Source organism: Pelodiscus sinensis, chromosome 6, assembly GCF_052426305.1.
Source record: "Pelodiscus sinensis isolate ZL-2025 chromosome 6, ASM5242630v1, whole genome shotgun sequence".
NCBI classification, from domain to species: Eukaryota; Metazoa; Chordata; order Testudines; family Trionychidae; genus Pelodiscus; species Pelodiscus sinensis.
Window position 1 is genome coordinate 71,952,219 of NC_143057.1, and position 24,606 is coordinate 71,976,824.

Below are 24,606 nucleotides of genomic sequence, written 5' to 3' on the forward strand. Positions count from 1 at the left end.
ACACTGGGACCTGAGAACAAGAGTGAGTGTAGAGTGCTGCTTCCTCCCACCCCCAGTCCCACTCCACTCATGCCACTGTGGGGGACAAAAAGGGGCTGCGGACAAAATTCTTTTTGCTTGGGGTGGCAAAAAATTTAGAGCTAGCCCTGGGGCTGGGCTGCTGCTTTCCCGCAGCTCCCCTTTGCTGCAGACAGTGAAACAGAGCCAATAGGAGCCACGAGCGCTGTGGCACCAGTAAATAAACAAACTTGCATGGCCAGTTAACAGGTTTCTCAAAGTGGTTTTGTGGACCATTTTGAGAAACACTGATCTAGACAAAGCTAAAAGTATGAAGTTCCTAAGCCTGTGTGTAGAAACTACATGTTCTTTTATGGTTTTAGAACACTTGAGGAGAAATTTCATGTTGGAATGTCACACAATTTTTAATTTTTTCAGTTTTGAAAAGATGCTATATAATTCATCTTCAAAATGCAACACTCTTTTAAAAAAAATAACAAAACCCTGATGCTTCATTACTGGAGTTGAGAACCTTAACCTTTACACTGCAGTGGTTTGGAGTTGCCAATGAGTCAAGCCAGGCTGTAGAATTTCCTAGCAATCCCTTTTGTACTCTGATCCCTTGTCTCGTTTACTTCTTTCCCATTCCCCTCTCGTTAGTCCACCCAAACTTAACTATTAGTGGCCATTTTGTATGTTATTGCATGACCTACTTTTGTGTTTGACATAACTAAAATGTTTATCAAGAATCTCAAGCAATTCATTAACATGAAAATTTTATGTTTGAATGCCAAAGGATAAACTGAAGCTTAGTCTTTAAAAATAAATAAATAAATAATACTGAGCTCCACTTGAAGGTTGGAGATAGCATTCAAGAAGTCAAGCAAGGAGTGCAAGTTGCTGTACAGAATGGAATGGAAGGGATATTACCTTGGCTTTGTAATATCCTAGTGCAGGGGTTCTCAAACTTTGATATTCCATGACCCCCATCTAAGTTGCTCATGCGCCACAGTTTGAGAAATGGGGTCCTAGTGCTTTCTTTGAGATACAAAAAAACCTAAAGAACTTGAAAGTTATATAGTTATAAAATTCAATTTTGGCCATTGTAGAAATGACACACTACTTCAATGGGATACTGTAATAGCTGTGAAATCTTAAATTTATTCTAGGATGTTAAAGCTGAGCTTGACCTAGCTGGCGTGACTTCAGGGGAGTTAAAAATAAAACAAGTTAAGGAGAAATGATGTGCTGAATGTTCCTTACCCATTCTATTTAGAATACTTAGCAGAGAATTGTGGGATTGCTTTAAAAAATGTTGCAGGTCAGCTAAAGTCATTGTCCTTTTGTGGGATCAGAGCTACTCAATTGCTACTGTAACTAGCATGGCTTTACTAGGCATTTATGCTGTTTTTGTCCAATGATTTAAAACAGTAATTGTTTTGAATTTGAACAGTCTCCTCTGCGCTGTATGGTACAGGGACTTTATATATGAAAACTTTTTGAGGAACAACTGTCTCCATAAAAAGTTAAAGGTATAGCACAGTTTTAATCCATGTATGCAGACTTTATTGTTCTTGAAGCACCATAATGCTTGAAGAGATGTTGAGTTTCACGTCTAGTCAGTTTTTAATACAGAAGATATTAAACCTACTTTTGAGTGCTTGTGGTTTTATCACACTTCACTGTTTTTAAAATGTTTGTCCCCCTGTTGCATGGAAGACCCACACAAACAAATATGAAAACTATGAAAGTAGACTGTTTGATGTGCAGTCAAATGCACAAAGTAAGTTGAGAAATAGTTTTTAAAAAAAAAAAAAATAACTGGAGGCTTACAGAAATGTTAAGCTACAAGTAATGCTAAAATTGACAGAATTAGATTGATGGCTTTCCTTAAAAGTTTGGGGAGTTAATTAGAAGTGCATGAATGATTAAGGGCCTGTTTTGATCATCAGAAATGTTACTTTTCCACTTGAGTGAATTTAACACAATTTGAAAAGTCTTTTGAATGCTTAAGACACCAGCTCAGGCATGCATTATGTATAGTTTTGGTACCATATAACTATTTTGATTGAAAGAGTTTACTTTTTAATTGAAATAATTATACTGTTGAAATGTCTAATATCAGTATAAAGTTGTCTTACTCCAGCATCACTGTGTCCACACTAGGGTACAGTGGGTTTTTAGTATAATTTGTGTGTAAAGACCCTATGAAGTGCATTTGAAGCCATTAGATGATAACGAGCTATGTTGTGTGTAGTGTAGTGTAATTGAAAATGCACTCTCTTTGCCCAGTAAGCTTTGCCATAAATGCCCTTGATTTTTTTTATTCTGTGGAGATGTTTTAAATTCAGAATTAAAATATTTATTTTCTTTCAATACTTTCCTAGTTCTGGAGCCTCGCAACTCAATTGTCTGGGATTTATACAGGATAAAATTACAGTATGTGCAACAAATGATTCTTATCAGATGACAAGAGAACGCATGACCCAGGCAGAAGAAGAATCTCGCAACCGCAGTACAAAGGTCATAAAACCTGGTGGGCCTTTTGTAGGTATGGTTGTATCTAATTTTTTAATCTAATAGACAATTAGAAGGTAGTAAGTCTGACAGTCTTCAAGGTCCATAACTACTTAGTCTACTGATAGACTAACTGAAGTGTAGGAACATAAGCTTTCGTGGGCAAAGACCCACTTCGTCAGATGCATGTAGTGGAAATTTCCAGAGGCAGGTATAAATATGCAGGCCAGAATCAGGCTAGAGATGACGAGGTGGACAAGTCAACTCTGGATTAAACAAAGACTGTGAATGGCTTGCTAACTACAAAAGCAGCTTCTGCTCTCTTGGAATTCACACCTCCAGATCAGCTATTAGAAGTGGGCCTCATCCTCCTTGATTGGATCCACCTTGTCATCTCTAGCCCGATTCTGGCCTGCATATTTATACCTGCCTCTGGAAATTTCCACTACGTGCATCTGACGAAGTGGGTCTTTGCCCACGAAAGCTTATGTTCCTACACTTCAGTTAGTCTATAAGGTGCCACAGGACTCCTCGCCGCTTTTGCAGATTCAGACTAACATGGCTACCCTCTGATACTTAGTCTACTGACACTTCTTACATCGGATCATCTCAAATTTTTTGGTAGTGCAGCTTCATATCACCTATTCACACTGCCCCTCTTCTCTGTTCTCCTTCTCCCTATACTTTATAATACTTTTTCCTTCCTCGTTCCCTAGCATATTCTGATGGGATTTATGTTCCTTCTCAGAACCCTGTACACATGCTCCTTTAGAACTTTGATCCTCCAGTAGCCACACTGATTGATTGGCATGCTTCCTGCTTCTGAAGTACTTATTACAAATGAACAAGAAATTTTTAGCTTTTGCTAGTTGCTCTTCAAATTCTTTTTTGGCCTAATTTTACTTGACTTGCCGTAGTTTTATGCATCTTTCTACTTTCCTTAGTAGAATCTGACTTCCAATTTTTAAAGGATTTTTTTTCCCTTCACACCACTTCTTTCATGGTTTAGCTATGGTGACCTTTCTTCTGGTCCTCTTATGTCTGGTTTTTGTTCTGTTTTTAATTTGGATGTATATTTAGTTTGAGCCACTGATCTGATGTGTTTAAATAGTTTCCATATTGACTGTGGCTATTTCATACCTGTGACTATTACTTCTAATTTCCATTCAACTAGCTTCCTCATGATTCCCCTTTTGAAAGTTAAATGCTACATGGTATGTTTCTTTCGTTTTCTCCTTTCTTCAAGGATGTTAAATTTAATTACATTTTAGTTGATAATACTGATCAAGTCAGCTATGTTCGCCTCTTGGACTTAGTCCTGTTCTTTACTAAATAAAGAATTGTCTTCGCCTTGTGAGTTCTGGGCCTCGCAGTCATTAATGATGTTGAGAAGTTTTATCTCTGCATCCTGTCCTGAGAGAACACATTCCCAGTTAATATGGGGATAGTTGAAATCCCCCATTATTATTGGGATTTCTGGTTTTGTAGCCTCTCTAATTTTCCTTTCCTAATTTGTGGTCATTATCACCATCATCCTGGTCAGATGGTTGCTAGTACATGCTATTGTTATATTCTTATTAATCAAGCATGGAATTTATATCCATAACAATTCTATAAATTCTATGGAAGTTTTACTTTATTTACAGTTTTTACTATTTGAGTTTAGTGTCACTCCTCCACCAGTGCCATTTGTTCTATCATCCCTATATATTTGTATTTTGGTATTACTGTGACCCATTAAGTATCATTATTCCACCAAGTTTCTATGATGCCTATTATATCAATATCCTCATTTAATAACAGGCACTCAAGTTCACTCATTTTGATATTTAGATGTGCATTTACAGTATTTGCTAATATTTAGTTGTCTGCTTCCTTGTGATGTAACTGAATGGAACTTTTTTGGTTTGACTGTTTCTCTTCAGTTCCTGCCTGTATCTTTACTACTTCTGTCATCGCCTCATCTCTAGAATACATAGTATCCTCTTGAATAAATCCTCCCCTAAGGGATGTCCACATCAGCCTCATAGAATCATAGAATAATAGGACTGGAAGGGACCTCGAGAGGTCATCGAGTCCAGCCCTCCGCCCTCAAGGCAGGACCAAGCTCCATCTACACCATCCCTAACAGATGTCTATCTAACCTGTTCTTAAATATCTCCAGAGAGGGAGATTCCACCACCTCCCTTGGCAATTTATTCCAATATTTGACCACCCTGACAGTTAGGAATTTTTTCCTAATGTCCAATCTAAACCTCCCCTGCTGCACTTTAAGCCCATTACTCCTTGTCCTGTCCTCAGAAACCAAGAGGAACAAATTTTCTCCTTCCTCCTTGTGACACCCTTTTAGATATTTGAAAACCGCTATCATGTCCCCCCTTAATCTTCTTTTTTCCAAACTAAACAAGCCCAGTTCCCGAAGCCTGTCTTCATAGGTCATGTTCTCTAGACCTTTAATCATTCTTGTCGCTCTTCTCTGTACCCTTTCCAATTTCTCCACATGTTTCTTGAAATGTGGCGCCCAGAACTGGACACAGTACTCCAGCTGAGGCCTAACTAGTGCAGAGTAGAGCGGCAGAATGACTTCACGAGTTTTGCTTACAACACACCTGTTGATACAACCTAGAATCATATTTGCTTTTTTTGCAACAGCATCACACTGTTGACTCATATTCAACTTGTGGTCCACTATGACCCCTAGATCCCTTTCTGCCATGCTCCTTCCTAGACAGTCGCTTCCCATCTTGTATGTATGGAACTGATTGTTCCTTCCTAAGTGGAGCACTTTGCATTTCTCTTTATTAAACCTCATCCTGTTTACCTCTGACCATTTCTCTAACTTGCTAAGGTCATTTTGAATTATGTCCCTATCCTCCAAAGAAGTCGCAACCCCACCCAGTTTGGTATCATCTGCAAACTTAATAAGCGTACTCTCTATCCCAATATCTACATCATTGATGAAGATATTGAACAGTACGGGTCCCAAAACAGACCCTTGAGGAACTCCACTTGTTATCCCTTTCCAGCAGGATTTAGAACCGTTAACAACAACTCTCTGACTACGGTTATCCAGCCAATTATGCACCCACCTTATCGTGGCCCTATCTTAAGTTATATTTGCCTAGTTTATCAATAAGAATATCATGCGAGACCGTATCAAATGCCTTACTAAAGTCTAGGTATATGACATCCACCGCTTCTCCCTTATCCACAAGGCTCGTTATCTTATCAAAGAAAGCTATCAAATTAGTTTGGCATGACTTGTTCTTCACAAACCCATGCTTGCTATTCCCTATCACTTTATTACCTTCCAAGTGTTTTTCATAGGATTTCCTTAATTACCTGCTCCATTATCTTCCCTGGGACAGACGTTAAACTGACCGGTCTATAGTTTCCTGGGTTGTTCTTATTCCCCTTTTTATAGATGGGCACAATATTTGCCCTTTTCCAGTCTTCTGGAATCTCCCCTGCCATGATTTTTCAAAGATCATAGCTAAAGGCTGATACCTCCTCTATCAGCTCCTTGAGTATCCTGCGCCTTATGCCTGTCTGTTTTCTACTAGCCCTAAGTTTAGAAACTCCTCCATAGCCTTTTTAATTTTGCTTTGGGTCTGGTGGGAAAGAACTTTTGCTTCTAACCATTTACCTTTATGGAAAAACAGTCTGTTTGATTAATAAGCTGTTGAATATATTTATTTCATTATCTTTGAGCCTTTACAAACATGTAGTAACACTTTAATTTATTGGGAAACAATATTGCAGGAATGTAAAACCTTCTTCATTAGAAACAGAGTATTTTCTCAAATTTCTGTGGATTTGATCCTGAAACAAAGGTGTTGCATTTTACAGGTTTTTTTCTAGTGAAAAATCTTGGGTCAGTTACATAGATTTTTGGATACAATAGTTTCATTTTTGAAAGGGCATAGCACCAAATACTGTATCTGGCAGTACATTAGTCACTTTACTTCCAAGTTATGGTGCTAATAATATGTAGCTTTGGGTTCCTTAGACACCAATGAAGAACATGTTAGTTTCAGACGATTTTTTTTTCCTTATTTAAAACGTAAGTTTAACATCAAGCTAATAGGATATTTTTTTCTCAGCCTGTAAACTACTTAAGAAAATATTTAAGGTGTGCATCTGTATAAACAAAGCAAAATATCTTGCCCTCCTAACAATATCACTTAAATTTGAGTAATTTCATTTCAGGCTTTTTGAGATCTTAACATAATGCATTTTATGATATCCTCTTTACACTAAACAATACCCTCTGAATTAAACTTTGGGAAAAATCAGATGTTTATAAATTGTGCAAGAGCTATTAATTTTTTTCCCCTTTTTAATTCTTGGACTTAGGTAAAAGAGTACAGATCCGGAAAGCACCACAGAGTATTCCAGATGCAGTGCCTGAAAGGAAAAGGTCAATGCCCATCAATCCTGCAAATACAATACGAAAGACCCACGTAAACAATGGTGTTTCACAGCGGCCATACAGGGACAGGGTGATTCACTTACTGGCACTGAAAACCTACAAGAAACCAGAGTTGCTTGCTCGCTTGCAAAGAGATGGTGTTAATCAAAAAGACAAGAACTCCCTTGCAGCTATCCTTCAGCAGGTGAGAACATTTGGACAGATTGCTTTTCTTGCTCTTTCTGCTCCTTTTCCAGTTTTTCTTAAAATATGGCAGTAACATCCTAAATAGTATTATCTAGAAAAGTGAGGGTTCACTTTGGTGAATGGCAAACACGTTCATTGTGTCTGGCTCTTTGACCGACTTCTTGAAATGCTGCTGCTCTGTTTTATAAGTAGTTAAAACAAACTTCCTGATCGTTTTGATGAGTTTATAGGAAGTTTGTAATACTGAAGATTTCTAAAGCTCTTTGTGAGGTGTCAAGGAACAATTGCTGGGTATATTTTTAGCTACCTTGTTCCTACTGTAGTATTTTTTCCCTTAGGAGGATTACTCTTGTTACTCCGAGCTGCTTAACTGGTCAATATAGTTTCTCTTAACTATTCAGACTAGTTCGCTAATAAACTTATGTTTCCTTTGACAGGTTTATTAGCTCTTTTTATAAAAAGGAAAGGGGTTTTGGAAGGTAATTTAAATGAAAAGAAATCTGTATAATAGTGTTGCATTTCATATTATTGGATTGAAGCTCTATTTAAATGTTACAGTAAACAAAAGATTTGTTTTCTTTCTGTCACAAAGAATTTCTGAGTAGTTCTTTGCTAAAAACATGAATGATATTTTAGAAGGAACTTCCAATCTGCAAATCTGTAAATACATCTGCAGAATTACCCGTGTATTGCATGTGTGTATGTGCCTGTAAAGATGACCGTGGAATTGAAGAGATGAAATCCTTTTTTTACACTGCACTATTCACACATTGCTTTTTGTGCACTGGTAGCTTGTGATGTCAAAGCCCCGGGAATGAATTACAGTTGTCTTAAGCCATCCATTATTCCTTCACTTCTTTAACCTCTGTTAAGAACATAAGAATGGCCATGCCAGGTCAGACCAATGGTCCATCTTACCATTCAGAGGGAATGAGCAGAACAGGGCAGTTTGAGTGGTCCATTCCATGTTCCACTCAGCGTGTCAGATCTAGAAACACTCAGAGCATAGGATTGCATCCCTGACCATCTTGGCTCACAGCCATTGGTGTACATATCCTACATGAACGTATTCATTTTTTAATCCAGTTATACTTTAAGCCATTACAAAATCCCAAGGAAACAGATTCCACAGGTTGACCGTGCTTTATATAAAGGATTACTTTATCTTGTTTTTGCTGCCCTATGCGCCATTGGCGTAACGGGCAGTAAGTAAGTAAGTTATCTTGTTTGTTTTGAACATGCTTTCTATTAATTTAATTGGGTGAGCCTGGTTCTTGAGTTGTGCAGAGGGGTAAATAACACCTATTGATCTACAAAGTTCATTACCCCCTAATGATTTTATGGGCCGCTATTGTATTCTCTCCTCCCCCCTCCTCCCCCCCCGCCCACACACCATTGTCCTCTCTTTTCTAAGATAAAAATAATTTCTGTCTTTTTTTTTTAATCTAGCCTTATATGGAAGCTGTTCAGTACCCCCTAATGATTTTTGTTACCCTTCTCTGTACATGTTCCAGTTCTAATGTATCTTTTTGTGATGGGGCAAGCAGAACTGCATGCAGTATTCAAAGTATGGGTGTACCATTATCTTATTATCTGTCCCTTTCCTAATGGACCCTAACTTTTTTTTTAACTGGTGCTGCATCTTCAGCAGATGTCAGAGGTGATATCCAAAATCTATCTTGATTGGTGACACCTAGCTATGTGTAGACTACATGGCTCTGTCAACGGAGCCATGTAAAATAGTTTATTCAGCACAGTCAAAGAAGCAGGGATTTAAATAATCCCCGCTTCATTAAAATAAAAATGGCCGCTGTGCTGACGATCAGCTGATCTGGCACAGCGCGACAGTCTAGACATGGCACAGTCGACAAGAGACGCCTTTGTCGTTTGCTCCATTATGCCTTGTGAAACGATGAGTGCAGAAGTGGGGGCTCTCAAAAGTACCCGAAAACCTTATCTTCAGGCTTTGGTATAAAGTTTCCCCCCAAAAAATCTTAAATTTTGGGGGATAAAAATCTACTGCCACCACTCAAGTAATAATAAAGACGCCAGGGAAGAGATCACTTGGGAAATCTGAGCCCTGAAGTAAAACCAGGACACACAAAAATTAACCAATACCAGGTTAATAAAAAAGAAAGAACTTTTTTCATCACCACAATACTCCTGTTACAAGCATAATAACTAGATGGAAAAGTCACCAATTAATAAACTCATGAGGAATTCCACCATGGGCCAAAACTTCATTACAAAAGAAAGAGAACCCCATTTTTAAATGCACAGACATCAGATTCCCATTTCCAAACATTAAAACCTATCGGATTTATCTAAAGTTTACCCTACTTACAGATAGAGAAGAGTCTTTTCAGAGAGAGGGAGAGAGAGGTCTGTCTCCCTCTCTCAGCATCTGGAGAGAAACTGCCCAGAGATAAAGGAGGGAAAAAACAAAAATTCCTTTGTCCCAGTTTGAAATCCCTATCTGCATTTTTATTGGCTGACTGCTACCTGGCTTAGGTAAGGGACATAGTTAACACTTTAGTCTCCAGGCTGCTGGCCATCCCTCATGGTCATGACAGATGTCCATAACATCAAGACGCAGACCAAGATTGACATCTACAATGCTGTAGTCATTCCACTGTTGCTATATGGAGCTGTAGCCTGGACTCCCTATATTAAAGATCTGGAGAAATTCCACCAAAAGTACCGGAGGAGAATATTCGACATCATGTGGCAGGAAAGATGGACCAATGTTAGTGTCCTCACAGAGGCTGATTCCTTTAGCATTGGAGCAATAATTGCCCACCACCAGCTATGATGATCTGGTCACGTGGTCAGGATGCCTGACACACATTTGTCTAAGCAGATTTTCTACGCTTAGGTGAGGATCAGGGACAAGGTCTCCTGGTGGGTAGAAGCAGCATTACAGGGATGTCCTTAAGAACACGTTGGTAAAGTGCAACATTGACGCTGACACCTGGGAGAAGTAGGAGAAGGATTGAGTAACCTGAAAGACCACCATCAAGAATGGTGCCCAATGTTTTGAGATAAAGCAATGTATCCATGAAGACCAAAGAGCCTGATGTAAGGAGTGTGCCCAGGCCCACATTAGTACCGCTGGTGTCGGCGCCAGTGGAGATAAAACCTCACATGTAGTCACTTTCAGAGAGTGTTTCTTGCCAAAATTGGCCTAATTTTTCATTTACACACTCATCAGTTATAGGTGCCCAAGGGGAAATCTCCCTCGATTTGAGGGATCCCAGAGAGAGAAAATAGTTGAGTAACTGCATGAAGTCTTATTGGTTATGTGACTATTCTATAGTCCCCAGGGGTGGGACTGGCAGCCAGTGCACTTCGGCCCCAGTCCTGGGGAGCCCCCGCTATCCCGTGCTGCTGCCTCTGTATCAGAGGTAGTAGCATGGGGTGCTAGGTGGAAGCTGATCCGTAAGAGGAGACCGTTTAAAAACCAGCTCACCACACAGACCTGCTCCGTCTCCCTTGTCTCCGTCTCGGACACCCTGTGGACAGGGGCTGCTGCTCCGTGGGAGGCAGAGCATCCTCTGTCCGTGGCAGGCACACAGCACCACGTAGTCAGTTTTGGGGAAACAGTTAATTGTAGAGTCAGCTACACGCTGACATCCAAAAACTCAAAATGGCCCTAGTGGTGATCCAGGCAATTATGAACTGGTAAGTCTAACATCAGTACCGGGCAAATTAGTTGAAACTATAGTAAACAATAAAATTGTCAGACACATAGACATAATTTGTTGAGGGAAAGTCTACATGGTTTCTGTAAAGGGAAATCATGCCTTAATAATCTGCTAGAGTTCTTTGAGAGGGGGTCAAGAAACATGTGGACAAGGGGATCCAGTGGATATAGAATATTTAGATTTCCAGAAAGCCTCTGACAAGGTCCCTCACCAAAGGCTCTTAAGTAAGTTTTCATGGGTTAAGAGGGAAGATCCTCTTATGGATTGATTACTGGTTAAAAGACAGGAAACAAAGGGTAGTAATAAATGGTAAGTTTTTCAGAGTGGAGAGAAGTAACTAGTGGGGTTCCCCCAAGGGTCTGTCCTGAGACCAATCCTATTCAACTTATCTATAAATAATCTAGCAAAAGGGGTAAAATTTGCAGATAGTACCAAACTGCTCAGGATACTTAAGACCAAAGCAGACTGTGAAGAGAACTAAGTGATTGGGCAACAAAATGGCAAATGAAATTTAATGTTGATAAATGTAAAGTAATGCACATTGGAAAAAATAGTCCCAACTATACATACAATATGATGGGGGACTAATTTAGCTACAACTATTCAAGAGAGATCTTGGAGTCAATGTGGATAGTTTTCTGAAAACATCCACTCAATGGGCAATGAGTGTCAAAAAAGCAAACAATGTTAGGAATCATTAAAAAGGGAAAGAGAATAAGACAGAGAATATCATAGTGCCTCTATGTAAAACCCTGGTACGCTCACATCTTGAATACTGCATACAGATGTGGTCGCCTCATGTTAAAGATATATTGGCATTGGAAAAGGTTATGAAAAGGGCAACAAAAATGATTAGGGGTATGGAACAGATCCCGTATGAAGCGAGATTAAAAAGATTGGGACTTTTCGATTTAAAAGAGGAGACTAAGGGGGGATATGATAGAGGTCTATAAAATTATAACTGCTGTGAAAAATATGAATAAAGAAAAATTTACTTGTTCCGATAATATAAAAATTAGGGGTCACCAAACGAAATTAATAGGTAGTAGGTTTAAAATGAACAAAAGGAAGTTTTTCTTCACTCAGTGCACAGTCAACCTGTGGAACTCCTTGCCAGAGGACATGGTGAAGACTAGGACTTTAACTAGTTCTTTTTTGAACCCTGTTAGATTCATGTAGGTTAGACCCATCAATGGCTATAGCTAGGATGGGCAGGAATGGTGTCCCTATCTTCTGTTTGTCTGGAAATGGGTGACAGGAGAGGGAGCACGTGAGGATTACCTATTGTGTTCCCTCCCTCTGGGGCATCTGGTATTGGCCACTGTCAGCAGACAGGATACTGGTCTAGATGGACCTTTGGTTTGACCTGTATGGCCGTTCTTACATTCTTATCCCAAGTGGTATGGCATATCTGTCTCAATATCTGCTACCTCCCCAGTGCATTCACTTTTCCAAAAAGTGTGCCATGCAAAATGCTTGAAGTACTACTTGACCTTCAGAAGCCAGCAGGCTCAACATAGAGCTAATTCATCTTATTTCCACAATGCACACTACAAAGTGGGGGAGAGGGGTTTGTTCAGTAATGCTGTCATTTCATCAGCAAAGTTATAATAGATCTTTTCTGAGATAATATTACACCATGACTGGATTTGAATAGGCAAATGTATTTACTTCTTTCTAGGTGGTAAATCTGGGAGCCTAAACATAATTACTGTTTGTACAAAACAAATTAGTTATTGAAAGTACTATTTATAGTTTCTAACGAATGGGTCTGCTGTTTAATTTTTGGTAACTTCTGTTTCAGACAATATGGTGGGTCACTAAAATTCTTTACAGGCAAAATTTAGGCATGTGCAAGTCCTAGTATTCGATATTTGAAATATAGTATCACAGCCATCTATGATAGTACGTAACACACTTAAAAATGAGACACGGGCCAATACAAAACACACCTAATTAATGTACTTGATCTACTGGTACAGATTTAGATACCCTCTTTCTTTTGAGACTCTGAGTCTAAGTCCAAGTTTGAGGGGGGTGAGCAAATCTGCATAAATCACAATGATTCTGTCCATGTGCTTTTCAGTGTACAAGGTTCTCTTTATAATCTTGACCACAAGTAATAGGCAAAGTACCTCTTCCTAAACTCTTGGAGAAACAACAACTTCAGAGGTCTGTTGCAGATGGTACAGTTGAAAGGTCTAAAATGGGATTTGAAGAGGAAAAGTTGCCAAACTGATGCTTGGATGTGGCAGGCATCAGTGATCATGGCCTTTTATCAACATGGCTTTTTTTTTTTCCAAATAATACACAATGTATTTCTCTTTACGAAAGAAAGGGCACTATTAGAAGCTATCTTAAAGTAGAGCACTAATGGGATGAATACGCTAATAAACAAGCATTAACTAGTATGGAATTATAGGAATTTTTTCCTGGAGTTCATGGATATTTGTTTTGCATATGCATTTGAGACATACCATAGATTTAGGAGTGGAATTGGGCATGTACTTCTTTTCTTAGTTAAATTCGTGCTAAAATTTTACTTGTACCTTATTGCATTTTTAAAATATATTCATGTATATGGCCAGGTCCACCAACAGAAAAGCAATGGGGACAATTACCCTGAAGCCCATTGATTCAAAAGGGCCCGTAGCTCCAAACTGCTGCTTCTGTGGCAGTGGTGGTGGCTAGGAGCCCCAGGTCCTTTAAATCGCCTCCAGAGCCCTGCGTGATGCTGAAGGGCTGGTGCCGAGAAATGCAGTCTGGATGGCACTAGGAGCAACTGTTCATAGCCCTGCCTCTTGCTCCAGAAGCCCGGCCTCTTCCAAGAATGCAGAGCCAACCCCCCCACCTTGCCAGGGGCCTGGCAGTTCTGTTGACCCCCTTTACATGGCTGAAATTGTTGTATTTGTCTTCATTAAACTAAGTTTTCTTAGGTAGACATAGGACACTCATTGCACTTACAACTATTTTTGTCCTTTTGTCATTAAAGGAAAAAGTAAATAGGGTCAAATGTTGTACTAGCTTACCACTATCTGGTGCAATGCTACAGCTTCATGTGGTTTCAGAGAAGTGTGCATGTACTAAATTCAGTGACCCAGTCCCTGGGAAACAAGAAAAGCTACCTGACTTGGTCATAATCATTTGGCTAGATAAAAAATGGCCTTGCTGGTACACAGCATTAGTTACCATTATTCTCAGAGCTGTGCCTACTTTCCTTTTTTTTCTTGTGATATAGTATCATTCATGTTTGCAGAACTGGAAGAATAAACACTTGAATTATTTTTGAACTTGAATGCCTAACATTAGAATTCTGAATTTAAGTACCTAAATTCACACACCCAAGATTGAATATTTTTGTATTTCAAAATATTCCTTTATATGAAAGGTCTGTTCTTTGTTGCCTTTAAAGCTGAAGGCCAGAAAATACTGAAACATTTTATTTTTCATTTTTTTAATTTTCAAACTGTATTTAAACTGTCAGTCTATTCTAGTAATTGCTACTTGTATTTTTGAATATATAATTGTAGGTAGCGAACTTGAATGCCAAGGACAACTCTTACACGCTGAAGGAATATGTATTTAAAGAGATCCAAAAAGACTGGCCTGGGTACAATGAGATAGACAGACAGTCATTGGAGTTATTACTTTCTAGGTAAGTTCAGTCTTTTTGTTTAAAGGGTAGCAATACAAGAATACATTATTTGAGAGTAACCAGCTTCTTTCTTACCAAATAATGTAACATCTGTTAACATATTTTTCTTGATTCTCCCCTCCCCCCCTTTTGTAACCTGGAATATGGGTGATCTTTATAGAAAGCTAAATTCATCTCAGAATGCCACCAGCACCAGTCATTTGGAATCTCCTCTAAGTTCTTCTAAAGATGCTGCATCTGCTTCTCCTTCCCAGGTATTTAATATCTTTATATTGCAATATGATGCAATCAGACATAATACATATGAGCTCTATATTGTTGGGAAGCTTTAATAATGTAACAAGCGGCACTAATGCCCTTTCTAGCATATTAAAAAGGTGAAGCAACTATTTCCATATAATTGGATGGTGGCATAGAATATCACTTAAAAATAGTTGCACCGTAGAAGACTGTGTAACTAATATGAGGGTTTAAAAAAAATCTTGTGTAATCCCTAAGAACCTCTAAACTTAATAATCCCTCTCTATTTAGAGATCAAATAGGCTGTGTCTACACTGGCCCCTTCTTCGGAATAGCCATGCTACTTTAGAACTTTGGAATAGGGAAATGCGCGGGGGATTTAAATATCCCCCGCGGGATTTAAATAAACATGGCCGCCGCTTTTTTTCCGGCTTGGGGAAAAGCCGGAAAAGAGCATCCAGACTGGCGCGATCCTCCGGAATAAAGCCCTATTCCGGAGGAATAAGAGATCCTCCGGAATAGGGCTTTATTCCAGAGGATCGCGCCAGTCTGGATGCTCTTTTCCGGCTTTTCCCCAAGCCGGAAAAAAAGCGGCGGCCATGTTTATTTAAATCCCCCCGCGCATTTCCCTATTCCAAAGTTCTAAATTAGCATGGCTATTCCAAAGAAGGGGCCAGTGTAGACGTAGCCATAGTGTAGAAATAAACCAGACTCCTATCTAGATGGCTCATAAAATGTTTTGTGAACCTAGATTGTCAAATTAGGCCTATTGCTATCTGAACGCCACGAGGTCATATTTACTTTTTAGATCTCCATTATTGTTACACAATCATTTTCTGGTTGTTAAATAAGCAAAAAATATAGCTCATATATTGCCAAACAGTTTATCTTGCTGTGTCTTGGTATTTCAAATGAAGACTCTTGTACCTTGTTGTATTCTATAGTTGTTTGATGCTTTGTACTGTCATATTGATTTAATTTTTCTGTCATGCTGACATTTTTATGCTGCAGCCTTTTAACCCTTAGTTTAAATGCAGTATCTACACAGGAAAAGACATAACTATGCTGTTTTAGGGCAGTAATATTCTGTTTGTGGCAAAGAATCTTCATCTATTGTTGCTGTCCGTATTATGCAGTTATCAGTTATGATTAAGTATAGTCGACTGGTTAAAAGATGGAACTGAGTCAGAAGATCTGAGTTCTAGACTCAGTCTTGCTTCTGGGGTATTGGATAAATTTCTTATTTCTCCATGCTTCCCTTTGTTCATCTAGAAGAATGGACATATATTCAGTCTGATAGAGCATGAGTAGACTAACAGATCAAAAGCACTATTTAAGATAACGTACCACTGATTAAAGTAAACATAAAATAGCACTATAGCAATGGCAGTAGAAGAACATTCTAAAATTTATTTTGTGGTGCTTGCATTTGCTGTTTCAGGGCAGATGAAACAATACTGAACATCCTGTGCTGGGATCCTTAACATACTCAGGAGGGATATTAAAAATACTTACCTGGTTTTTGCTAATGTTTCTCATGATAATAGTGAATTAGTATGAATTGTGTGGTTCCCTCTTCTTATCTGCTCCAATGCACACACTGAATCTGGAAGTAATTCATCTGTGGTGCAGAGCTGTGCCTGGCACTTCTGGTCAGAGGCACTCCTTTGTACTGAAACATAGGCTGTATATGCTTAAGCAAATTGACATGAGTCAGACAGTATTTCAAAAGAACTGCAGTGTTCTCTGAAAATCATTTAGAACCCAGCTCCCTACAGCAGAAACTAGATTTTCCTTGTCCCTTTTTGAAGTTCAGTCTTTCTGATTAAACACTGTTCCATGTTGGTTTGAAATGCTTGAATAAAAGCATTGCCTCTATGGAGAGAGCTACTTACTGAATGTATCTGCACTGCACAAATACCTAGAGTACTGAGTAACCTGTCATGTTCCCACATGGACTGTAATACTTCCTCAAAGTCTTGTATACAGATCTGAAGAGTATGTTCTCAGACAAATTTTTAAACTATCTAAATTTATTTTTGAATATGAAAGCCTATATTAAGTTGTTGTGAACTTCATCTCATCTAAAGATAAACTAGCAAGCATAAGAGACTAGGTTTTAATTTGTTTTTGTAAACATACTTTAGAATTAGATTAAATGGAAACTAATGGCCTTTTTATTGCAGAAACGGCTATTGGATTCAGATTTTATTGATCCTTTAATGAATAAAAAACCAAGAATATCTCACCTTACCAACAGAGTTCAACCAACATTAAATGGTCATTTGACTGCTTCCAATGAGAGAACTGCTGCTGCTCCACCACCACCACCTCCCCCTGCAGCTGCTGCCACTCCAACCCCTCCAACACTTCCTTCAACTCGCCTTCCTATTTCAAACCCTCTTCAGCCGGTAAACTCTAACTCCAATTCCCCTAGCACTCCTGAAGGCCGGGGAACTCAAGACCTGCCTGTTGATAGTTATAGTCAGAATGGCAGCAGCATCTTTGAGGACCAGCAAGAAAAATATACCTCTAGGACTCCTTCAGAAATGCCAGCACCCACTGCAGTTGAGTTAACGTGTCCAAAGTCAACAGATGAGATACATTCAGTATTGCACAAAAAATCCAAAAAGAAGTCAAAAAAACATAAGGAGAAGGACCAAATCAAAACACACAACATGGAGAATATGGAAGAGAAGGAAAAAGACCTTAAAGAAGAAATTGTCAAGCAGAAAACGTCCAGTTTGGATTCAAGTGAAGGTATTTGAAGTGCTGCTTTTTAAAATTACTTTTAAGGATAAGTGGGACTGATGAGGTGGGTAAAACAATGGATTGGAAAAATACCTCAATTCTACTTCTCCCTGCCACTGACTATAAACATTGAACCAAGTGACTTACCCTCTCTTTGTTGCCTCCTTCCATAGCTATAAAATGGGGATATTGATAGTTATCTGCCTTTATATGTAACAACTTTCACCTGAGGCAAAGTGCAAATTTTCACCTTACAATGCTTAAAAGTTGTATACAAACAGTGGGGAGGAATGACTTCTCTACATAAGTGTCTGGCACTTCAGTCAAATTGTTCTTCAATTTTATGTTTGGTAAGCCTAACAAACTTTTAAATAAAATAAATAATTCTTTAGTTTAAAAAACAAAACCAAAGTAGTATTCCTTTTTGTTCTCTCCTGATTATTCAACACTTTCTTCCAACAATGAATTGTCCATTTTTTAAAAGTAAGTGCTCTCGTATCTCTGAGTGCAGGGCAGTTTAATTATTAAACTGATTTGATCTAATACAGTTATCAGTGAGCATTATTACTGTCCTTGTTTTCTGCATTTTTCAGAGAACTGACACTGACTTCATGGCTGTGAAATGACTTCTAAAGAAAAAGCAAATTAGTTGAAATCTGACGATAAGTAAACATCGTTATTGAATTATGTATTAGTGTTCTTATTTCACAGTGTCTGGAAGATCAGTCCACAGAAAATTTCTGAATTTTGCAAATTAACTAGTAAAAGTACACACTAAAAGCAAGAGATAATGTTGCATAACGTATGCATAGCTGCAAATTATTTTTAATTACAGTAGCAAACATAATGTGATTTGTAACAGAAATCTAGCATTGTGAATCTTTACCTCAGAGCAGTCCAGATTTCTGAGAGTAGGGAAGAGAATACCAGTTTTCTTTATGCCATACACCTTGCAACTTTCTCAAATGGTACTAAAGTCTCAGTTTGGAAACTTTTCTCCTTCCTTTTTTCTCGCTTCAAAAATTATTCTTGCTACTACTTTAAGCAATAATGGAGAGGATATAAAACTCTTAAAATTCTGGTTGCAAAACCGAATAAAAGCTTACCAAATACATTTGTGTTCCTAATTATTTTTTTAAGTCAGTGGAATGTGACTGTTAATTCAAAATCCATATTGATTGGTGCTACAAAATGTTTAATGTTGGCATTTAGTAAACCAATATCGAATTAGGGAAGTTCCTTTAATCTTGAATATCACATTTTAAATAAATAACTTTTATTAAGTCAGAAATTAGATTTATCCCTCACTTATACTGAAACTGTCTTAGCTCTGGAAACAGACCTAATTGTATGGATTGGGCTCTTTGAAAGTATTTCTGCTCTTGTAGGCTGCTGATGGATACACCTGGATCTTTGTTTCATTTAGACACACCATAAAGCTGCCCTTTCAGGGTTGGAATAGATGTTTCTGAAACTCTTTGTGTTCAATACACCAGTATATGATAGCATTCAGGACACTGTCAGTCACAGAATACTAAATGCCTAGAAAATTTCTACAGCACTCACAACCTCTTAGGCACATTCAGAGGAAGACCTGGTGGTAAAATAGCTTTTTGAAAAAAAGTGTTCCTTTTTTTAAATTTAATTTTGTTCATAGTACTGAAATTTGGCCAACAAAAGTTTAATTTGTTTATTTCAATATCTCACTGAATTGATAATTAAACTTTGGCCTTCTCCTTTTAGAACTTGAAACTAGTACAAAGAATGCCACTTATAGGAAGAGCAATCACTCGGTATAAATATAACTGTTTTACTCAGATATTTTCTGGTTGAAATCATATTTATTCTTACTGACCTCCTAACTATTGGAATCAGACTGCTTTGGCCAGAATATTGTTCAAAATAACTCTCTTTTCTGCAGCGTAAGCATATACTTGCTTACGGTATGTGGGGTGGGGTATTCAGAAACTTGCTGGCAAAACTAAACTTATAATTTTGTATTTTTTCCCATAAGTTTTAAATACCCCATTCCAAATATAAAAATACTTAAGACAAAAGAATGGCCATATTGAGTCAAACCAGTGATCAGTTAAGTCCAGTGTCCCATTTTGACAATGGCCAGTGCTAGAAGCTTCAGAGAGAATAAACAGGAAAGTACAATTTATATCACATGTCATCTACTCTCAGCTCCTGGCAGTAGGGTTGCCAGGAGGTGTCCGGTTTTGAACCGGGCAGTCCAGTATTTGAGCTTGCTATCCAGGGAAACAAATTGAGAAAATACCAGACATACAAATGTCTGGTATTTTATAATTAAGTTTTATTATTATCATGAGTACCAGTACGTAGTTGCGTACTGCCTGGCTGGTAAACACGGTCACACATCCAGGCAGTACACAACTACACAGCAGAGAGGGGGGGCAGAGCTGGGGCGGGATGTAATTCCCAGGTTGGACTCGCCTGTGCACCCTACCGGGACCGTGCACAGAACGGGCAGCACCCCAGGATTTGCGTGCTCCCAGGCCAGCCCTGCTCCTCCTGACCCCCTCCCAGCCAGCCCTGCTCCTCCTGACCCCCTCCCAGCCAGCCCTGCTCCCTACTGGCCAATTCCGCCCCCGGCCAGCCCCGCTTTCCCCCCACCCCCTTCCCAGACATCCCTGCTTCTCGCTGGCTGGTTCTCTCTCCCCTTCCCCCTCCCTCCGACCCCCTCCCGGCCAGCCCTGCTTCCTGCTGGCTGGTTCCTTCCCCCTCCCGGCCAGCCCTGCTTCCTGCTGGCTGGTTCCTTCCCCCTCCCGGCCAGCCCTGCTTCCTGCTGGCTGGTTCCTTCCCCCTCCCGGCCAGCCCTGCTTCCTGCTGGCTGGTTCCTTCCCCCTCCCAGCCAGCCCCGTTCCCCACTGGTGGGTTCCCCCCTGGCCAGCCCGCACCCCCGACCCCCTCCCGGCCAGCCCCGTTCACTGCCAGCAGGTTCCCCCCTGGCCAACCTGCACCCCCCGACCCCCTCCCAGACAGCCCCACTCCCCACTGGCTGGTTTCCTCCCCAGCCAGCCCTGCTCCCCCCCCTGCCTCCATCCCCTACTGGCCAGCCCTGCTTCCTGCCAGCCCCACTCCTCTCCCCCCCACCCCACACCAACCTCCTCCAGGCCAGCCCTGCTCCTCTCCCTCCCTCCACCCCCATCTGAGATCAAGTGTGTTCAGTATTTTTTTTTTTTTAAATCATCTGGTAACCTTACTTGGCAGTCAGAAGTTCAGGGACACCTAAAGCATGGTATTGTCTTGGCTAATAACCATTGATGACCTATCTTCTATGAATTTTCTAATTATAATGTAAACCCAATTATACTTTTGGCCTTTACAAAATTGTGTGGCAATGATTTCCACAGATTGATTGTTTTGTGTGAACTACTTGCTTTTAGTTTTTGTTAAACCTACTTCCTAGTAACTTCATCTGGTGATTCCCCTGGTTCTTCCGTTATGTGATGGTGTAAATAACATTTCCTTGTTCACTTTCTCCACACCAGTCATGATTTTATATACCTCTCTCTTACCTCCTGTTAATTATCTCCTCTAAGATGAACAGTTTGCATCTTTTTAATCTTTCTTAGTAAGGAAGCTGTTCCATGCTCCTTCATAATTTTCATTGCCCTTCCCCTTTTCCAATTCTGATATCATTTTTACATGGGTGAACCAAACTGCATACAGAGTGCAAGGGGTTGATGTATCATGGTTTTATGTAATGGCCTTTGCTAAAAGTTCTTAATTTTCTGTTAGGAATATGAGAAGAATTTAAAACACAGGTTCTTCCTAAAGTAGAGGAAATAGTCTCATTTGTATAGCTTATTTAAGGGTTACACGTGCTCTTTTCATAACACCTTCCTGAAGAACAACATATTGACTTGCTTTTCAACCTGTAAAAAGAGCACTGTTGCCATATTAATGAAGAAATCTTCTGTTCAAGATTAAACCTGAATTCTAATTTGATGTGCATAAAATGCAATGACTACTTTTGTATAGAAAATTGTTCAAATTAAATCAGAACTTTGTTTCCCATAGTTGGGGGAGGAGAAGGGAGAGAAAGGAAACATGCACTGAGAAAAAAGCACGTTAGCTTCCACTCTATTGTCCTTTAGTTTGGTCCTATGAGAGTTGCATATTGATGTAAAATTTCTAGTTCCTATTGTGTGGTCCCATCTGCCACCTCAGAACATGAATTGTTGTGCAGATGCTGCAACTTACTTTTCTAATAGAAAGATGACCTTGGGTTAAGATTGCATTATTTTATTGTACAGATTCCATAGTAGCTACTGCACTTTAAACTCCTGGTATTGGCTGTTGCAGAGTTGGTCGTATGGCCTCTATTGTAAGTTTTCGGTTATGTGCTTGATTACATAGTGAGATGACAAAGTAGAATTCCTGGGAAGGAGTGTTCCTGACATTCCAGATTTGACTTGCATTAGGGATATTAGAATCCTGTTACATCAACCTTTTATTTTCATGTAGGTGTTAAAGAGACTTGCACTGACTCTACAGATCCTTCATCAACAAGTGAACTACCAGACTACTTTGTGTAAGTAAAATTATGTTTAAGATTGACAAAATTCATGCTATGCTCTAATAGGCAGTTCAAAAAATCAGCTGTGAAAGGTCTTATGTAATTAGAAAATGGAAGAGTTATCAAAATGTAACGTTTTAAAAGGCCCTGTCAGAGCTACTCGTTCTAAAAGTAGTGTGCCACACTGAACATGTCTATGCATATTGAACCTTTTTCTGAGCTTGTTCATTCAGTTCTTGAACAAGAGCCATTAAAAATCTAAGAATTACTTTTTGAAGTCCTGTGAACTCTTACGCACATAGGGTGGTAACTATTGTCTCTTGAACAGTATCATTAAAGTCAATGGGACTACAGGCAGTCCCCAAGTTACGCGGATCCGACTTATGTCGGATCCGCAGTTACGAACAGGGCTTTTCTCGCCCCGGAGGACGGGAGCGGCGGGACGCCCAGATGAGCGGCGGTCCCGCCGCCCACATTCTCCGGGGCGAGAAAAGCTGCTCCCCGTCTACCTGGTCTGCTGGTCAGACCAGGTAGATGGGGAGCAAAGCCTCGGAGGCTGCCCGCAGCGGGACAGCCCAGGCGCGCCGCAGCTGTCCCGCTGCGGTCGTCCTCCGCGGCTTTGCTCCGTGTCTCCCTGGTCTGCTTGGGGGGCGGGGGGGCGCAGCTAGTGCCCCCTCCCCCCCAGCAGACCAGGCTTTTCTGCCCACGACGCCTGGGGTAGAGCAGCTGGGGTGCTGCTGGGTTGGTCCCGCAGTGCCGCTCCTCGGCGCTACTGGACCAACCCGGCAGCACCCCAGCTGCTCTGCCCCAGGCGTCCCCAAGTCAGCCACTGCTGAAACTGACCAGCGGCTGACTATAGTAAGCCCGAGGCAGAGTTGCTCTGCCCCCAGCTTCCTGGAATCAGCTGCTGATCAGTTTCAGCAGCAGCTGACTTGGGGACGCCTGGGGTTCTTAAGTTGAATCTGTATGTAAGTCAGAACTGGCATCCAGATTCAGCCACTGTTGAAACTGATCAGTTTCAGCAGCGGCTGAATCTGGATGCCAGTTCCGACTTACATACAGATTCAACTTAAGAACAAACCTACAGCCCCTATCTTGTACGTAACCTGGGGACTGCCTGTACTTTAAAGAAGTAAAGTTCCTCTTATTCATGAGTGTTTGTGGGAAAGTGTGCTAAGCAGGTTACTGATGAAGCACTTATTAGAAAAAATGAAAACCATTTTTTACTTAACATTTACTTGATTTGTATCCAGCAGTTAAACCTTACCTTTTACAGTTTAACTGTAATGCATATAAAACTGTCTGCTAACTTATTAACCCTACCTCCAATCAGTTCTGGGTAACCTTCACTTGGTGACATCTACGCTGACTCCATATATTCCCAAAGTCGTCCACATGGCAAAATGTTCCTCCTCACTCAGCATAGATGAAAATGTTGAAAACAGTGGCAGGTACTTGAGGACTGCTGCTCCCCTACGCTAACGTTCACCTGGGTAGTTGTACTGTGCTTCATGTAGCCTTGTAGAGAGTATGTCTGGAGTTGGGGCCAAGGAAGAATCTGAACAGTCATGCCATTCGCTTCCTGCTGAGTCGTCTCCTAATCTGAGGCCGAGCATTTCATTCTTTTTCTATGATAAAGGATTGTTTGTAACTCAGAAAGAGGAGTGGGTGGTGGTTTCTGCCTTGCTTTCAATATATCAGATTTGTTTTGAACAAGATATTTTTCCTTGCCATCTGTGTTTGCATTCTAATATTCTAGTTAAGTTCTAGCAATTCACAATTTCCCTCAGAGGTTGTGATGTGATAAATGCAGGACTGATATCCTTGCAAGATTAAATAATGGGAAAGATGGGCTGTGATAAAACAAGTCCTGGCTTAATTGAGGGATTTCAGTGAGTGTTGGAATACTTTCACCAGTATAAGTGTCTCTAAAGTTTTCACTTATATAGATATAAAATAAACTGTAATTTTGTTACTTTGCAGTTAATATAGCTTTGGTTAACACGTGTACAAAATGTCTATACAGAATACACATTAGTAATGATCGTAAGATATATGCTCAGCTATATTTCTACATGGCTACGTCTAGACTGGCCACATAAGACGGAATAGGCATGCAAAGCAGGCAAGTCAGAATAGGGAAATCCGCGGGGGATTTAAATATCCCCAGCGGGATTTAAATAAACATGGCCGCCGCTTTTTTTCCGGCTTGGGGAAAAGCCGGAAAAGAGCGTCCAGACTGGCGCGATCCTCCGGAATAAAGCCCTTTCCCGGAGGATCTCTTATTCCTACTTGCAAGTAGGCTTTATTCCGGAGGATCGCGCCAGTCTAGACGCTCTTTTCCGGCTTTTCCCCAATAGGCTTTTGCATGCCTATTCCGTCTTATGTGGCCAGTCTAGACGTAGCCCATGAGTTTTATATATCTAACTACAGTACAGCTTTTCATTCTCTGCACCTTGAATGAACATTCCATGTTTTCCTGGCATGAAAAGAACACCAATTACAATTAAATGACACTTCTCTTTTTTTTTTTTTTTTTTTTTTTGTTACATAGTTTTAGCCCTATAGGAGATTGTAA

The 24,606-nt window shown here is 40.0% G+C and overlaps 1 protein-coding gene across 4 annotated transcripts in view; it reads left to right on the forward strand.

Moving 5' to 3' along the window:
* The window catches only part of ELL2 (elongation factor for RNA polymerase II 2), a 75,860-nt gene that overhangs the window by 38,594 nt on the left and 12,660 nt on the right, over positions 1-24,606 (forward strand). For 3 of the 4 annotated variants that reach the window (XM_075932106.2, XM_006118674.5, XM_075932105.2), the window contains 6 exons: positions 2,385-2,548; positions 6,871-7,130; positions 14,367-14,491; positions 14,652-14,745; positions 16,918-17,491; positions 21,977-22,043. In XM_075932106.2, the coding sequence (XP_075788221.2) occupies positions 2,464-2,548; positions 6,871-7,130; positions 14,367-14,491; positions 14,652-14,745; positions 16,918-17,491; positions 21,977-22,043 (1,205 nt within the window). In that variant the 5' untranslated portion in view covers positions 2,385-2,463. Of the gene's footprint in view, positions 1-1,450; positions 1,530-2,384; positions 2,549-6,870; positions 7,131-14,366; positions 14,492-14,651; positions 14,746-16,917; positions 17,492-21,976; positions 22,044-24,606 lie in introns of all 4 variants that reach the window. The other variant, XM_075932107.2, reaches the window with a different exon arrangement.